Raw genomic sequence first — 16,005 nt, 5'->3', positions numbered from 1 at the left:
GCCTCCTTGTACTGGGCTTGGGGCTGGAACCCGACCAGCCTGCGGAGCAAATACCAGAGCAGAGCGGACCAGAAGCAGAGGGGGAACGCCACCTCTCAAGGTCAACAAGCTCCTCCTTTGGTCTGAAAAAAACGTAGGTAGTGAGGCTCTGACCTTGCAAAGCGCTGCCTCCTTCCCCAGCCCCAGACTCTGTGCCTCTCCTCTGAGTCCTGCCCCTCACCCGCACCTGCTCCCTGCATCTGTGTCGTCAGGGAGCTGCAGGGGCTCAGGGCAGGACGCTGGGAGCGCCGTGGGTGGCGGGAACGCCGTGGGTGCTGGCACTGACCTCTGCACACTCATGCAGGGCCTCCTTCTGGGTGCTGTGACGGTCACAGGCTGTCCACAGGACCTGGCCCGAGGGAGGGCGGCAGGTCCTGGTGCTGCTTCACCCTTTACGGTGCCCCCTGGTTCACGGGAGATGCATTTTAAGACCCCGTGGGTGCCTAAACTGCGGGTAGTACTGACCCTGTATATACCATGTTTTCTCCTGTATGTACACAACTATGATAAAGTTTAATTATAAATTAGGCACAGTTAGAGATTAACAACGGTAACTAGTAATGAAATAGGACAGTGGTAACAATCTGCTGCAATGAGTTATGAGAACGTGGCATTAGTAGTAAAACCAGGGCCGCTAGAGCACAAACCCTGCGGACTGGACGGGATCTGGTAATGAAGGCGGCTGCTGAGTGACCGGCAGGTGGGGGCGTCTGTGGCGTGAACGCACTGACAAGGTGGCTTCCCATCGGGCGGGAAGGAGCGGACACTGATTCCATTCTGGCCTGAGGATGGCACCGAATTTAAACTTACGAACTGTTTGTTTCTGGAATTTTCCATTTAATATTTTCGGGCCCCAGTGGACCAGGGGTCACTGAAACCACATAAAGCGAAGCCGTAGATAAGGGAGGACGGCGGTACTTAGGGGGGTTACCTGGGGGGTTATTAGGAGACTCGTCCTGCCACTTGTCCCAGATGCAGACTCGGAATGTGCGAGGGCTCACGGGACGTAACCTCACATCTTGGATACGAACAAGCAAACTCGCCACTCCCTCAGCTTTTATCGATGAGAAACCAAGATGCAGAAAAGGTAATTTCTGTAACAAAGCCCCCGGCCGGGTCCCCATGTCACCCAGCAGAGAAGAGAACACGCCCACTGGGGCAGCACATGCTGACGTCCTCAGGAGAAACTGGCAGCACGAGTCGGATTGAGCAGCGAGACTCAGCAGTGGCCTGCTTGTCATTTTTTTAAATATATTTTCACTGATGTCAGAGAGGAAGGGAGAGGGAGAGGGAGAGAGAAACATCCATGATGAGAGGGAACCATGGATCGGCTGCCTCCCACACCGCACGCCCCCCACTGGGGATGTGCCTGACGGGGCATCGAACCGTGACCTCTTGTTTCATAGGTCAGTGCTCAACCACTGAGTCACGCTGGCTGGGCTGTTCTGCTTTTTAAATGTTTTAATGAACAGATACCCTATTTATAATAACTGCCACTTATAATTATGATTTTTAAGCTAGTTATTGGGAAATAATTATGCTTAAATGACAAGTGTTTATGCTAGTAAATTTATACATATACGTATTTTTAAACTACTGCAGCTCACGTGCATACTAATTAGTATGTTTTCACTGTGGAAAGTTCCTTTACCTTTACGCTAAAGCCTCTCCGTGACCAGGACGTAAGTCCTAGGATTCCCGGGGTGGACAGGGGGCTTCCCTGCCTTGCAGCTCAAGCCCGTAGGCTCCCTGCCCCCCGCCCCCCCCCCCAGCTGAGCCAGCCACCCGACTCCGGCCACCGGGCTGCTCAACGCGTGGTTTCTGGCTCCCGTGGTTCCGTTGTGCTTGGGCACGTGGACCAGGCCACGTGTGCCCGAGTATTCTGACAGGCGCAGACCAGCCGCGGACGGGTCCATGTGTGTCCCAGCTTCATCCCAAGAAAGATTTAAAGACAGGAAACTCAAAAGTCCCTTCACTGCACTTGAACCCCCGACTGGAAGCATCTGTCGGGGTGGCCTTATCTCTTCTGGGTCTGTCTTCTGGCCCCTGCAGCTGCCGGAGCGTCCCAGCCCCTCTACCCCCCCCCCCCAGCTTTGTTCTTGGGTTTAAGCTGAACTGGACTGACTTTGGCTCCTGACATCTGCTGAGCGAAGCAGACAGGCCGGCCCAGGGGAGGCTTCACAGGCGCTCGTGACAGTCGTCCTGCTAGGGCCCCACCGACACAGAATCGAGTGGAGTCGGAGGGAGAGGCTGTCCCAGCCTCCACCTAGTCCTCTCACGTACGTGGATTCGTACTCAGACCTCGCCGCACTGTGATCCAGCCCATGTATGAAAGCCCTTGAGGCCTGCATCTGACTAGAGAAGAAGGCGAGCAGCCCTACACCTGCGGCTTACGGAGCGCAGCCGGCTCTCAGCTCTCGGCTCTCAGCTCTCGGCTAATCTGAACAGGTGGGGTGGGGTCCGAGTCCTCAGACGCCCTCCTGTCTGTAGGTTTCCAGGTTCCTTGCTGACTCTCTTGGTGCAGATTCGTTCTCAAGGCCCCTGTTTACTTTGTGTGGGCCTTCCCAGAATCCACCAGAAGCACCTGCCCCTTTGCCTTGCAAGCCCCAGGCTGCGGCTTCTGGCTTCTCTGCCGGAGTGAAAGGGCCCTTTTCCCTTTCCCCTCCCCCTCCCTCTCTGCGTCCCTCCTTAGGGAGCTTTTAACCCTCTGCTCTCTCGTCCTGGCTGGGGAAGACCATGGCTTGTTAGTGACAAGCTGGCTGCAAATTGCCCACACTGTTTGGACTTGGTGTTTTGTTTTGTTTTGGTTAATCCTCACCCTGGGATATTTTTTCCAATGATTTTTAGAGAGTGAAAGGGAGGGAGGAGGGGAGAGGCAGAGAGAAACATTGACGTGAGAGACACATGGATTGATTCCTCCTGCACAAGCTCTCACCCGGGCAGGGGATCAAACCCGTAATCTGGGTACGTGCCCTCGACCAGGAGTTGAACACGAGACCCTTTGGTCTGCGGACAGATGCTCTATCCACTGAGCCACACGGGCCCGGGCTGTTTGGCCTTGCTTGCACTTTCCTGCCTCAGTTTCCCTATTCCACTTGCCCTGGAATTTTCCTGGCTCCTCACTGCCCTGTTAGGTAGGAGATGCTTCTAATAACTGTCTTCTTTTCCGGTTCTTTCCCGTTGGGAATTCAGTCTTGCCCGGGGCATGATGGGCACAGAGGGGGGGGTGCAGGGCGGGTGCATTCAGACAACTCCCAGCTCCCCAGTCCCTGTCCACACCCCTCGGGTCTCTGGCTGTCGGCAGTTTGCTGGCCTCGCCCTCCGTCAGCTCTGTGTCACCTCCCAACCGAGCATCCTGCGGTCGGTGGGAAATGTCAATAGCATGCAGCGTGCGAGCAGATGAACACACGGCTCTTTCCACGGGCTCCGGGCTTGCGGGAAGCAGGGACGCTCTTGGCTGCACGTTGAGTTGGAAGCGGTGGTTTCTCCAGGTCCGTTCTGGGTGGGAGTCAGGAGGTGGGAATAATGCAATGGGGGGTCCGCCCGGGACCCAGAGCTTCCTCCTGCTTCCCGCCCTCTACCACCCTCTGGCCTGTCCCTCCTGCGGCAGGACCTCCTGCTTGGACCCCAGGCGAGTGCAGCTGCATTACAGGCCAGAAGGGCGTCCTGTGGGGCGTCCCGTCAGCGGGAGCAGGCACGCCCGTCCCAGACACCAACTCCAGAGCTTTGGGAGCGGGTCCCCCTGTGAGGGGGAGACTGCAGGCCTGGAGTCGGAGCTGCCCCGCCGCCCCGTGCACACGGCTGCCATGAGAGCCAGATGGTCCTCAGTCCCTGGAGGTGGGGCATCCGCAGGCATTTTGCACACACAGGCCGGGGTAGGAGGGTTACAGCTGTTTCCATGGGAAGCAATTCAATGTTGATAAATACAAGAATAAGCTCTTGTTTCTCGTACAACCGTCAACCTACCTTTATTTTAAATTGACTCCAGAGAGACTGGAAGGGAGAGGGAGAAACATCCGTTGGCTGCCCCCTGCACGCCCCCTACTGGGGATTGAGCCTGCCACCCAGGCCTGTGCTCCGACTGGAATTGAACCAGCAACCTTTGGGGCGATGCCCAACCAACCGAGCCACACTGGCCAGGGCTGTGAGCCTACTTTTGCCGTGTAGATCCGATTGGAAGGAGGTCGGAGTGAGTCCAGGTAGCTTGTGGCTGAGGATTCTAGAAAATAACCACGCTCGTGATCCCAACAGAATAGCGCCTGCGAGGTGTGTGTGTTGGGGACAGACCCACTGAGAGAAGCATTCCTGGTCGACGGACAGTCACTGGGTGAGCCGACTGCACGGTCGGAGCCCCAGTGTCTCTGGACGGGAAGCTTTAAACAGCAGCTTCGTGTGGCGTTCGTGTCCTCAGCCTTTGCTGCTGGGCATTTCAGGTGAGGTTGTCCCCTGGGCCCACTTCCTGAGCGTCGTCACCCGGTGACAGAGGACGGCCCTTCCAGAGAGAGGCCTCCAGCCTCCACGCCCCTCCCCCACGTCCCCCCAAGACGCCTCTTTGTTGTGGGAATTACTCACGATTGTGCTGCTTTCTCACTCCGTGCATGTCCCCCCAGCGACCGGCTCTGGGATGATCTCACGGGTGAATCATGCCGTGATCGGCTGTTTGGGAGCTGCCTGCAGAGGCCCCTCATTGCTGCCAGTGCCCGGGGGGTGGCGTGTGGATGGCGAGCTCAGTGGGAGCCCGAAGGCTGGCAGGACTGAACGCTGCTCTGATTGTCCGCGGCCTGGTGGCCTGGCCCGTCTGCTGCTTCTGAACTGGGGGCAGCGCTCTGCTCTGGACCAGCAGGCAGACTTGCCCGACGGCGGGTGCTGCGGGGGCGACAGCGAGGATTCTGGAGCCGCGTTAGCCTCGTGTCGCTGAGCCTGGGGTGCGGCCCCCAGTGGTGCCGGGCTAGAGGCGGCCTTGCTGCCCAGCCAGCCTCACGCTCTGCTCTCTGTGAAGCAGATCTCTGGCCTGTTATTTATTAAGCGTCTGGAATACCTGTTAACATTTAATTAGCTTTTAAGTTATTTACACATCCACGTGTTCGACACATTGTCCTTTAAAGAGCGATGCCCAGAGGGGCTCCCGGCCGGCAACCCCGGCCTGAGAGGCAGCCCCGTCACAGAAGTAAATCCCAGCGGCCGTCCCGGAGGCGGAGGCCCTGAGACGAGCTCATTGGCCACAACACACTTGGGTCACCCACTTCCCAGGTGCTAATGCTTTAAGTCACACGAACGTACGGCTGCTGCTTTTATTGAGAGGAATATCGGCTCGTTAGCCAAACGCTCCTTAAGGAATGGGCCTTGGCTCGGCCCTGCTGTCCAGTTCCATGCGGTGCGGCTCAGTGAGCTGGAAGAGGACACGGGAGCACTGTGCTGCCCACAAGAGGGAGTCAGCAGCTGGCCATGTGTGGCCTTGAGCACCGAGGGGACCCGCTCTGGGCACCAGGAGAGCTAGACCGGCCTCTGCTCTGACCAGACGACCCACCACGATGAAATGGTGTACGTCCGCTCTGTGTCAGGGGACAAAACTAGACGGGCCCGAGGGTTCCCGCCACGAGGTGACGGGCTTCCCAGGAGACCCACGGGGTGAACTGCAGTGCCGTCTGCGGGGCTGGCTCCGCCCCAGAGAGCCCACCTCTGCGTCTGCTTCTTGCTTAGAGGTGTCACTGTTGTGGGGCTGTCTCCCCGGGTGTGTTTTCATCCCCTCCCCCATCTTCTGTGGCCCCTTCCCTGTCCTCCTCACACTACCTCCCATCCCTCCCACCCCTATTGGCCAACCAATGTGTGTGTGTGTGTGTGTGTGTGTGTGTGCTCGCATGCGCGTGCGCCCTGGGTTTTCAAAGTGTGTTTGTTGCTCACAGCCTCTGCAAAGGTTAAGAAACTTAAATAGGCCCGGCCGGTGTGGCTCAGTGGTTGAGCATGAGCCAGGAACCAGGAGGTCACGGTTCGATTCCCGTCAGGACACATGCCCGGGTTGCGGGCTCCATCCCCAGTGTGGGGTGTGCCCGAGGCAGCCGATCCATGATTCTCTCTCATCATCGATGTTTCTGTCTGTCCTTCTCCCTTCCTCTCTGAAATCAATAGAAATATTTTTTTAAATAAACTTAAATAGCATGAGAAATGAGGTCTTGTAGCTAAATAAGACCTGGGGCTGTGGGCGCGGAGGGAATGGGAGCAGTGGTCCTGTCAGGGCATCTCCTCCCACGGGGTCCTGTCCTGAGCCTGACTGACCGTGCCCTCCTGCGAGTCCAAGTGACACGGAAACGGTTCCGCTCGCGGTTTTGGACAAGACCCACGTGGGCGGTGGAACTTGCCTCCGTTCCATGCTTAGAAGGAGGCGGAACATAAATAAATTCATTTTTGAACTCAACATGCATCTGGGAAAAATGATCTCTGAGGCTTTTCAAACCAATTGCAAAGCCCAAGTTCATTTGCTTTTAAGACTTTGAGCTGCCGTTCCCCAGGGTCCGCCTCTGGGTGCTGCAGGGTCAGTGCTGGCACCGCGTGATGTCCGTGCTCACGCCCCGTGTTGATGGGAGAGATGATCTGAGAGGGAACGTGAAGACTTGATCACTCGTCAGTCCTCTGCCTTCGGCTGCTGCTCCGCTGGGTGTTTCCAACTCTCCCTTTGGGGGAACCAGCGCACCTTCCGGGCCTTTCTGCACTGTTCCCACCCTCTCGGGTTCGAAAAGAGGGGGCATCAAGGCCACGGTCTCTGGCTTCTCCTCGCTCCCCTGAGGCCTGTTCCAGCTCCGCCCCGGGTCTCCCCCAGGGGCCTCGCTCCGACCCACAGGCTGTGTCAGCCTCAGTGCCCGGACCTTGCTCGCGATGGGTGCATCCTCTGTCCTCTCTGCTGGAGGAAGTGAGGGCTGCCCTGGAGGCTCCTGGAGGGGGCGGGGCAGGTGGTCCCTGGTTTGTGGCCCTGAGGTGCTGGTCGTAAGCGTCGCTCCAGCCTGCTGGTCTCCCAGCTGCAGGTTGGAGGCCAACAGCTGGGATGTGAGCTTCCTGTGGGCACGGCACTTCCATGAAGTGGGGAAGCCTGGACCTCGGAGCCCTCAGGGAGTGTGATCCCAGCGGGGCCGCCCCCTCCCCCGGGAGCTCGATCTCTCCTGAGAGCACTTCTGTGGCTCAGGACGCCGTGGAGCTCTTGATGGACAAGCTGCACCTCCGAGTGACCTCACAGTTCTCTGACTGTCCGTGGAGGAGTCTGAGGTCATGGACAGTCACATCCGGTCAATGGGGCGGGGGGACACTGACTAGAGTTTGCGTGTGAAGTTTGAAGACTTTAGTGTCAGTTCCAAAGGGGCCCAGAGGCTCTGGGCTGGCAGAGCTGGCCTCCACGTGGCTGCAGAAGGCAGTCCTCCTGGGAGCAGGTCGAGGTGGGTCTTTGGAAGCTGTTGCTGACCTCACTCCGCATCATAGGATGCGGGAGCCAGTCCATCATGGGAGCCCACAGGCGAGGAGACTGCTCAGCACATCAGAGGGTCCTGGGTTCCTCCATGGGGGGCGGGCACTCGTCTCTCCTCCCCCCACTCACCTGGCTCCAGGGCACCTCGCTTTCCCATCGATTCCTTTACCATTTTAAACCTGTTCGTTCTTGCGAAATAGCCCCCGTTCTTACAGGAGACAGCCCTGAGCACGGTGCCTCTCGGGCACAGAGGCAGCAGCTGGAAGGCGGTCCTTCCTGGGTATGGCTGCGATTTAGACCCCCGGAGCGTTCAGAACTCCTGCACCCAGGTTGCACCATGACAACAGAATCAGCATGGCTGGGGTGGGAGCCAGACCGCAGGAGTTTGTCAGAAATCCCCGGTGATTCCAACACGCAGCTTAGTGAGAACTACTGCAAGGAGAGGGGACGTGGCCAGCCATCTGCCTACTCTGGGCCTCGTTTTCGCATCTGTAAAATGGGACAGTAATAGCAACAGCAGTCTGATAAGGGCAGCATCAAGAATGAAGGGGCCTGCGGGCGCGGCTTAGTGGTTGATGTATGAACCAGGAGGTCATGGTTTGATTCCCGGTCAGCGCACATGCCTAGTGCGGGCTCGATCCCCATTAGGGGGCAGCTGATCCATGATCCTCTCTCAGCATTGATGTTTCTATCTCCGTCTCTTCCTTCCTCTCTGAAATCAGTAAAATTATATTTTAAAAAAAGGATGAAAGGGATGGTGTGTGAAAGTCTGTGTCAGGTGTGAAGTGTTCTATGACTGCTTGCTGTTCACACTGGACATTGTTTCATAGAAAGATACTCATTTTCCAGGTGGCCTGGCAAGGTAGGAGGGTGACTCTTGTGGCGCTGATTCTCTCATGGCCAGCAGTGAGCCTGAGAGCTGTTCAGGATGAGAAATTCTTTCTCCTGTCGAATAAAGGGGAGTCGAGAGGGGTCTCCCCCAGATTTAAGAAGAAGCCAGCAGCGAGAGCCCAGCAGAGTGTCGTCCCTGTGCCCGGGGTGCCCCCTGGTGCCTGTGCCATGACCGTCTCAGAGAGGAGGGACTTGCTGAGTGGAGGGAGGCCGGGGATCCATCGCTCTGCACCCGCCTTTCTCCCTCAGGCACTCATTCAGCTGCGTGTCCTTCATGTCAGAGTGGGGGGCATTGGGGGGCTGCCCTTGAGCCGCTGACCCGGCCCAGCGGAGGGGCGAGGGGAGGCCTGCTCGGTCCCTTTCGTCAGCATGACTGGTGCCTCGTGTAGTGAGCATCACAGCACCTCTTTTGGGTGCAAACAGCAGCTTTCCTCTCTGGCTTGTCCTCCCAGGGACTTGAAGTCGGACGGAGGGAGACAGTCAGCAGGTGCCGTGAGCCTGAAAGAGGTCATTGGCCTGGAAGGCGTGGAGCTGGGCGCTGACGGGAAGGTAAGGCTGCCCGGCTCCCGTTGGCGAGTCTGTGCCCAAGCCACAGGGTCGGGAAGCAGAAGAGGGGGCAGGCCACGCACCTGGCTCGAGGGGTGGGGGGCACCTTCCTGGGCTCCCAGCGGGCAGGCGAAGTCCATCGAGGCCGCGATTACATAGCAACACAAGGTTTCCCTGCCTGCGTGTGCACACACGTGTCCACATGCATGCTCTGGGGTGCAGGGATGTGGGTAGTGTGAACAGCAGTAACGGATGGTGCCCGCAAGCCGCCTCCCCACAACTAGATGGGGGTGTCGGCCTCCGACGGAGACCCCAGGCACCAGGGCTGCCACGCCTCTTCCACACGCAGCTCACCAGGCTGCGGGGTGACGTCTAGGGTGTGAAGGGTGAATCCAGTCTTTCATGAGCCCCCAAAGCCTGTTGGGGGAGACCGTGCAGGGTGTCCTTGGGGAGACCGTCCCAGCCGTTTGCATGCACAGGACCCCCTGGCACAGCTCCCCCAGGGCCTGAGCCGTGGTCCCCAGGCCGGTGGAGAGAAAGATACATGTGCTGCTTTCTCTCCTGAAGGCTGAGTGTCCACCCAGGAATGGGGGGGGGGGGGTTGTGGGGAGGGACAGAGCGGAGGTGAGCCCCGTGGATGGATCTGCTGCAGGGCACGGGGTCACGTCCCTCGTCAGGGACTCCAGCCATCGGGGCCTGGAACACTGCAGGTGCTGGTTCATGGAAAGTAGTGCCAGTCTGTGCCTCACGCAGCCACACCATCCCCACAGCATCTAGTACAGCCGTGGGCAAACTACGGCCCGTGGGCCGGCCCGTTTGAAATGAATAAAGCTAAAAAAAAAAAAAAAGACCGTACCCTTTTATGTAATGATGTTTACTTTGAATTTATATTAGTTCACACAAACACTCCATCCATGCTTTTGTTCCGGCCCTCCGGTCCAGTTTAAGAACCCATTGTGGCCCTCGAGTCAAAAAGTTTGCCCACCCCTGACAACAACACATTGTTATCAAACGTTGTTATCAAACACACATCGGCCGCGTCACCTGAGCGTTCTCACCAGGGGGGTCAGGGACAGCCACAGGCAGCGGTTCGGGCACAGATTTGGCCGGAATAGAAGTCATCTTCCAGGTCCCTGGTGTCAGTCGCAGTGGGAGACGTGCTGGGTCGGGCGCAGCTGCACGCTGCCCGGGGATGCCCCTCACCTGCCCTTTGTCTCCCTTCCAGACGGTGTCGTACACCCAGTTCCTGTGGCCCACAAACGCCTTGGGAGCCCGGAGGGGCACCATCGACTCCACCTCCTCCTTCTCCCACTTCCGCACCCTGAGCCACCGCAGCCTCTCCATAGGGCGGGCCAGCAGCACCCAGGGGAGCCTCGACACAGGTCTGGGGGCTGCGGCAGGAGGCGTCTGGGGTACAGTGTGGGGGGGTCTCCTGTGTGCAGACGGGAGGGCCGGGTCCCTGAGTGTGAGCTCATCCCACAGGCAACGTGATTGGGCGAGAGGATTTCAGCCTCACAACCGGCCAGAGGGTGGCCTCTCCAATGAGATGCCTCCGCCCAGCCCCTGAGCGCCCCCGGGGAAACCCCACGCCTCGTGCAGAGGGGGCTGGGCAGGGTCCAGCTTCTCGCCACCTCTCTGCGCCTCAGTTACCTCCCTGTTACCTGCTTCTTGCCTACACTTTTCAGTGCTCATGTTGGGCTTTTCTTCAAATAATTGGGCCAGAAGCCCAGGACCCGGTGTGAGAACACCCCTTGTGGTTCTCCTCGCACAAGCGGAGGGGCTGCGGAAGGAGGCCGGGTGCTTCCTGCTCGGCCTGAGCGGCCCTCTGGGGCTGACGGGAGCTCTCGGTGAGCAGTGCCACTGCTCGGAGACCCCAGGCGATCGGAGGGCTCAGCCTGTCCAGGTGCTGAGTCGGAAACACTGTCCGTGCTCCCGCCACGCTGGTCCCCAAGTGCATGGACCTGCTCTGGTCTGTGTTTATGTGGGCACAGTAGTCTGCCCAGGAGGGTTCAACCCAAAACGTGCTTCTCACGGGGCTCAGCTCCAGTGACCTGCAGGGTTAGAAACGAGCCTTTCGGCGCCACGTGTTCTGATCCGAGTGTCCCTGTGCTGTTCATGCTCCGGGGTTCTGTGCTCTCCGGGTCAGGGAGATTCACACGTCATCGTCACGTGAAGAATCTGGTGCCCCTGTCGGAGGGGACACGCCTCCTTGGCTGCAGAGACCGTGACTGCATGGCAGGCAGGCAGGCGACCGAGCTGGTGCCCTGACCAGCCCTCAGTCCCCCGCACGGGCGTTCACCTCTGCGCTGCCCGGAGGCCTGGCCCTGACTGTCCCTCTGCCTGCGGCCCTTAGGCAGCGACCTGGGAGACTTTGTGGACTACGACCCGAACCTCCTGGACGACCCCCAGTGGCCTTGTGGGAAGCACAAGCGGGTCCTCATCTTCCCTTCGTACATGGTGAGTAGCGTGGAGGCGGCAGGCAGGCCTTCCCTCGGCTGCGCTGCCTGGACGGGCCCTTCAGACCCTGCTCAGCCTGGAGACCCTCCAGGTGCCGTGCTGACGGGAGACCAGAACGTGGCCGGTCCAGGGTTCTGCTGGTCACTGGCCTGCACACATCACATTAGCTACCGGCTCACTCGCCAAGCGTGGCATCTGTAGACCCACTGGGAGAGGGTGGGCCACCAGCCGCGCTGAGGTCAAGCCGGTGGTGGAGTCCTGGCGAGGGTGGGTCTGCAGTGCCCACTGAGCAAACTCGTGGCCCGGGCTCAGGGCGACCGAGAAAGTGACGCAGGACAGTGTGGGTGTCACACGCAAGCCTTCCTCGTGGCTGCTGTTCCTCGGGCTTTTCCTGTTTTCCTCTGTGAGTCTGGTTTCGGCTCCTGGCTGACCACCTCCCACCGCTCTGCTCCTGGCGGCCGTTCCCCGAGATCAGAGATTCTGTCAGGGCCCGGGTACTTTCCTGGGGAGACTCGCCAACTGGGAGGCAGACCAAGCCCGGGATGCCGTGGGGAGAGGCGCGAGGGCTTTCGGGAAACCGCTGCCCCTGGGCTGCACACAGGAATCGGTGGGAGAGCACGGCCAGAACACCCTGTCGCCTCCCTGCTGGCCGGAGGGTGCAGCTGAGCACACGGCCCGGCGCCTCCCTCCCCTGCCCGTGCGGTCTCTGCACCCGGCCCAGCAATGAGCCCAGCCCTTCTCCTGGGACAGGCCCCCTGTCGTGTCTCGGAAGCCGTAGTGGGCCCAGCCTACGAATAAAGGGCACCTGGCACCACTCAGAGCTGAGTGGCCTCCGTGCTGGGCCCCGGCCTCCGGCCTCCTCACAGAACATTTGGCAACGGGCCGACGTCAGAGACACCCGGGGCCTGGCCAGCTCCACCCGCGTCTCCTCCTGTAACGGGCAGGGAGCCAGAGACATTCCAGTGCCAGAGTCGGGACGAATTACCAAAGGCATTTAGTGTATTTATTAATTTTTAAAATATATTTTTATTGATTACAGAGAGGGAGAGAGGGAGAGAAACATCAGTGATGCGAGAGAATCATTGACTGGCTGCCTCCTGCACACCCCACACCCCAGCCTGCAACCCAGGCATGTGCCCTGACCGGGAATCGAACCGTGACCTCCTCGTAGGGCGATGCTCAACCTCTGAGCCACGCCGGCCGGGCCAAAGGCATTTAGTTTAAAACTGGCCCTACTCCTTGCTCTTCCCTCCGTATTCCCCAGCTGCTGACACAGAAAGCGAACCAGACCTGTGGGTAGTTCTTTTCCATTCTGACCTCTGTGAGGTCATTTGCTTCTTTAAAAACAACCACCAGAGCTCATCGGTCTGAGCCAGCGCACAGTGAGGAGCTCATCAGTCTGAGCCAGCGCACAGTGAGGAGCTCATCGGTCTGAGCCAGCGCACAGTGAGGAGCTCATCGGTCTGAGCCAGCGCACAGTGAGGAGCTCATCGGTCTGAGCCAGCGCACAGTGAGGAGCTCATCGGTCTGAGCCAGCGCACAGTGAGGAGCTCATCCTTCTGAGCCAGCGCACAGTGAGGAGCTCATCGGTCTGAGCCAGCGCACAGTAAGGAGCTCATCGGTCTGAGCCAGCGCACAGTGAGGAGCTCATCGGTCTGAGCCAACGCACAGTGAGGAGCTCATCGGTCTGAGCCAGCGCACAGTGAGGAGCTCATCGGTCTGAGCCAGCGCACAGTAAGGAGCTCATCGGTCTGAGCCAGCGCACAGTAAGGAGCTCATTGGTCTGAGCCAGCGCACAGTAAGGAGCTCATTCGTCTGAGCCAGCACACAGTGAGGAGCTCATCCTTCTGAGCCAGCGCACAGTGAGGAGCTCATTGGTCTGAGCCAGCGCACAGTAAGCGCTTAGTAAACAGCCAGATGCATTGCCCTGATGTCCAGGGAGAGCAGAGCGGTCATGACTGTAGGAAGAGGCCCCGTGTGGTCCCTGCTCGACTTGTCAGTCACTTCATTTGTTAAGTGACTGGGCAGGAAGCTACTCCGGAGCCGACCGGCTGCCACGGTGACAGACAGGAAGTGGGCGTGGGGCCGGAGCGCCTGGCGCAGAGCCTGGCTCCCTTCGCCACTGAACCCCACAGCCCTCGGCGCCCACGGCCGGCACCGCCGACTTCGGGACGAGAAAGGGATTCTCTGGGTCAGCAGTTTAACAAAACTCAGCCCCCAGAGCATCAGGCGCCGTTCTCATGGACGTGGAGGTTTGGTGGGAGCTCGGCCACAGACGCGTCACATCCGGGATGACACCAGCCCCTCGGGCCATAGGCCTGGGGTCCGGCTGCTGCCAGGTCAGGGTTTTCTCTTTAAATCATTTCATCGGGGGCTTCGCGGGCTGGGCTGCAGTCCCCGTGGGCGCTGTGCACACGAGGTTCTCCCTCCGTGGGCAGTGGCTGTGACCTGCCAGGTCCGCACACGTGTCCCACCCCGTGTTCTGTGTTCCCAAGCCGCTCGTTTTTCATTCACCGCATTGAACCTGCCGTGCTTCCTGTCGTGGTTCGATTTCCAGAGAAGGAAACGCTCCTTCGCTGTAGACACGGGCCCTTTGGTAACACGCAGGCGCCCGCACTTCAGCACGCTCGCCTCGGTCATGGATGCGCGTGTCACATGAGCCTCACATGCGCCCGGGGGATCCCTCGCCAGACGTGGGCCCGGAGCACGGGCGCCTCACATGCATCTCACATGGAGCGAGCAGCGGGGGGTGTGGCTTGCTCACTTCGTGTGTTGGGCAACAGGCATAGGATTTGTCCACGCAGCCACGATTGACGGGCCTACTGTGGGCCAGGCCAAGTGCTTCCTGCTCAGAGAAGGTTAAACCCACCACAGTCCCCATGCTCCTTGACCTCGTGGTAGATGTCAGGGAGGGTTGGAGGTCGGAGGTCAGAGGTGAGAGGCTCCCTGAGAATGGGTGCTGGGAAGGGGGCCATGCCAGGCCTCGGCAGGGAGCCCACGCGGAGGCCCTGTGGTGTGAGAGAAGCTGACTTGGTGTAAAATCAGTATTTTCAACAGAACAGTCAGCCCGGCCGGCGTGGCTCAGTGGTGAGCGTTGACCTATGAACCGGGAGGTCATGGTTTGATTTCTGGCCAAGGCACATGCCTGGGTTGCGGGCTCGATCCCCAGTGTGGGGTGTACAGGAGGCAGCCGACCCATGACTCATCATTGATGTTTCTGTCTCCCTCTCCCTTCCTCTCTGAAGTCAATAAAACGAAAAAACAGTAAGTCGCTGTCCTACTCTTTCTGCACACAGGCGCGCACACACATGCACACACACACATGCGCACACACGGACACACGCACATGCACACAGGCGCGCACACACGCACATGCACATGGACACACACGCACATGCACACAGGCGCACACATGCACATGGACACACACGCACAGACATGCACACGCGCACACACACGCACACAAAGTCGAGCCTCAGGATGACGCTCCTGACAAACTGGCCCCCTCTCCCCCGGGTGCGGAGCCTCGCGTGTAACAGGCACTGAGGACCGAGGACACGGAGGACGCAGTTGCTCAGCCCGGGTTGTCGAGGCCCCTCTGAGGGCTGTGGTCTCGGCCCTTGGGCGGGTGGGCGCTGCCTCCACAGGCCTCGCTGGTGCACGCCCGCTGCGGGGTGACCCTCATGTCGGGCGGGCGCCCCTGCAGTGGACGGCAGGCCTGGGCGAGCCTGTGCGGCCCCCACTCTGCCCCCTCCAGGCCCTGCGGAGGGAGGCCTTGGCGTGGAGCTTGGGGAGGGGTGGCCTGCTGGGTGCAGAGGTCTGCGCGGCACCCCTCCCTCAGGGTCGCCCAGGCCCCTGGCTCTGCTGCTCGTGCCCGTCCCCTGAGGTCCCAGGGCAGCTGAGTTAGCGCCCCTCCCCCACCCCCCGTGGGGCCTGGAGCCTGGACACCTGGGCGTGTCCGGTGTTTGGGGGTGTCCTGACCTGTGGGATCCCAGGGCTGAGCTGTCCTGTGGCCTCTACAGAGAGAAGCAGCCCTGACCGTGATGAGCTGGTCCTTTGACCCCACCGGACGCTGCTGCACCATCGTTTTCTTACCGTGTGACCCCGACCGGATGCACCGTTCCCAGTGCTCGGGTCCGAGGCTTCTGCAGCCTCTCTGACCGAGACCCAGGACACTCTGTCTCCCCGGAGATGCCCTCCTGCCCGGCCTCTGCCGTCACCCCTCACAGGCCCCCGCGGTTCTGAGTCCTGTCCCCACGGACCCGGTTCTGCTTACACCAGCGGTTCTCAACCTGTGGGTCGCGACCCCTTTGGGGGTCCAACGACCCTTTCACCGGGGTTGCCTAAGACCATCAGAAAACACATATATAATTACATATTGTTTTTGTGATGAATCACTATGCTTTAATTATGTTCAATTCGTAACAATGAAATTGGGGGTCACCACAACATGCGGAGCTGCATTAGAGGGTGGCGACAGGAGGAAGGTTGAGAACCACTGGCTTTCACTCACACGGCACATGAAGGGGATCACGTTCCGTGTGCTCTTTTATTTTCTCGTCCGTCTTCCACTCAGTATCTGGGCTTCTCTCGTACCGCGCATCAGTGAGCTTTTAAAATTG

General features: G+C 59.5%; 1 protein-coding gene across 1 annotated transcript in view; it reads left to right on the top strand.

Moving 5' to 3' along the window:
- Nucleotides 1-4,290: 4,290 nt before the first annotated feature.
- CABLES1 (Cdk5 and Abl enzyme substrate 1) overlaps nt 4,291-16,005 on the top strand; it is a gene marked incomplete at its 5' end in the record, with an annotated part of 19,189 nt that continues 7,474 nt past the window's right edge. Inside the window, 4 exons of the mRNA XM_023745721.1 lie at nt 4,291-4,472; nt 8,833-8,929; nt 10,152-10,308; nt 11,280-11,383. Of these exons, the coding sequence (XP_023601489.1) occupies nt 4,291-4,472; nt 8,833-8,929; nt 10,152-10,308; nt 11,280-11,383 (540 nt within the window). The remainder of the gene's footprint in view (nt 4,473-8,832; nt 8,930-10,151; nt 10,309-11,279; nt 11,384-16,005) is intronic.

This window comes from Myotis lucifugus, unplaced genomic scaffold, assembly GCF_000147115.1.
Source record: "Myotis lucifugus unplaced genomic scaffold, Myoluc2.0 scaffold_574, whole genome shotgun sequence".
In the NCBI taxonomy this organism is placed as follows: domain Eukaryota; kingdom Metazoa; phylum Chordata; class Mammalia; order Chiroptera; family Vespertilionidae; genus Myotis; species Myotis lucifugus.
Note: the sequence above shows the minus strand (reverse complement) of the source record. Positions and strands in the feature narration are given on the sequence as shown.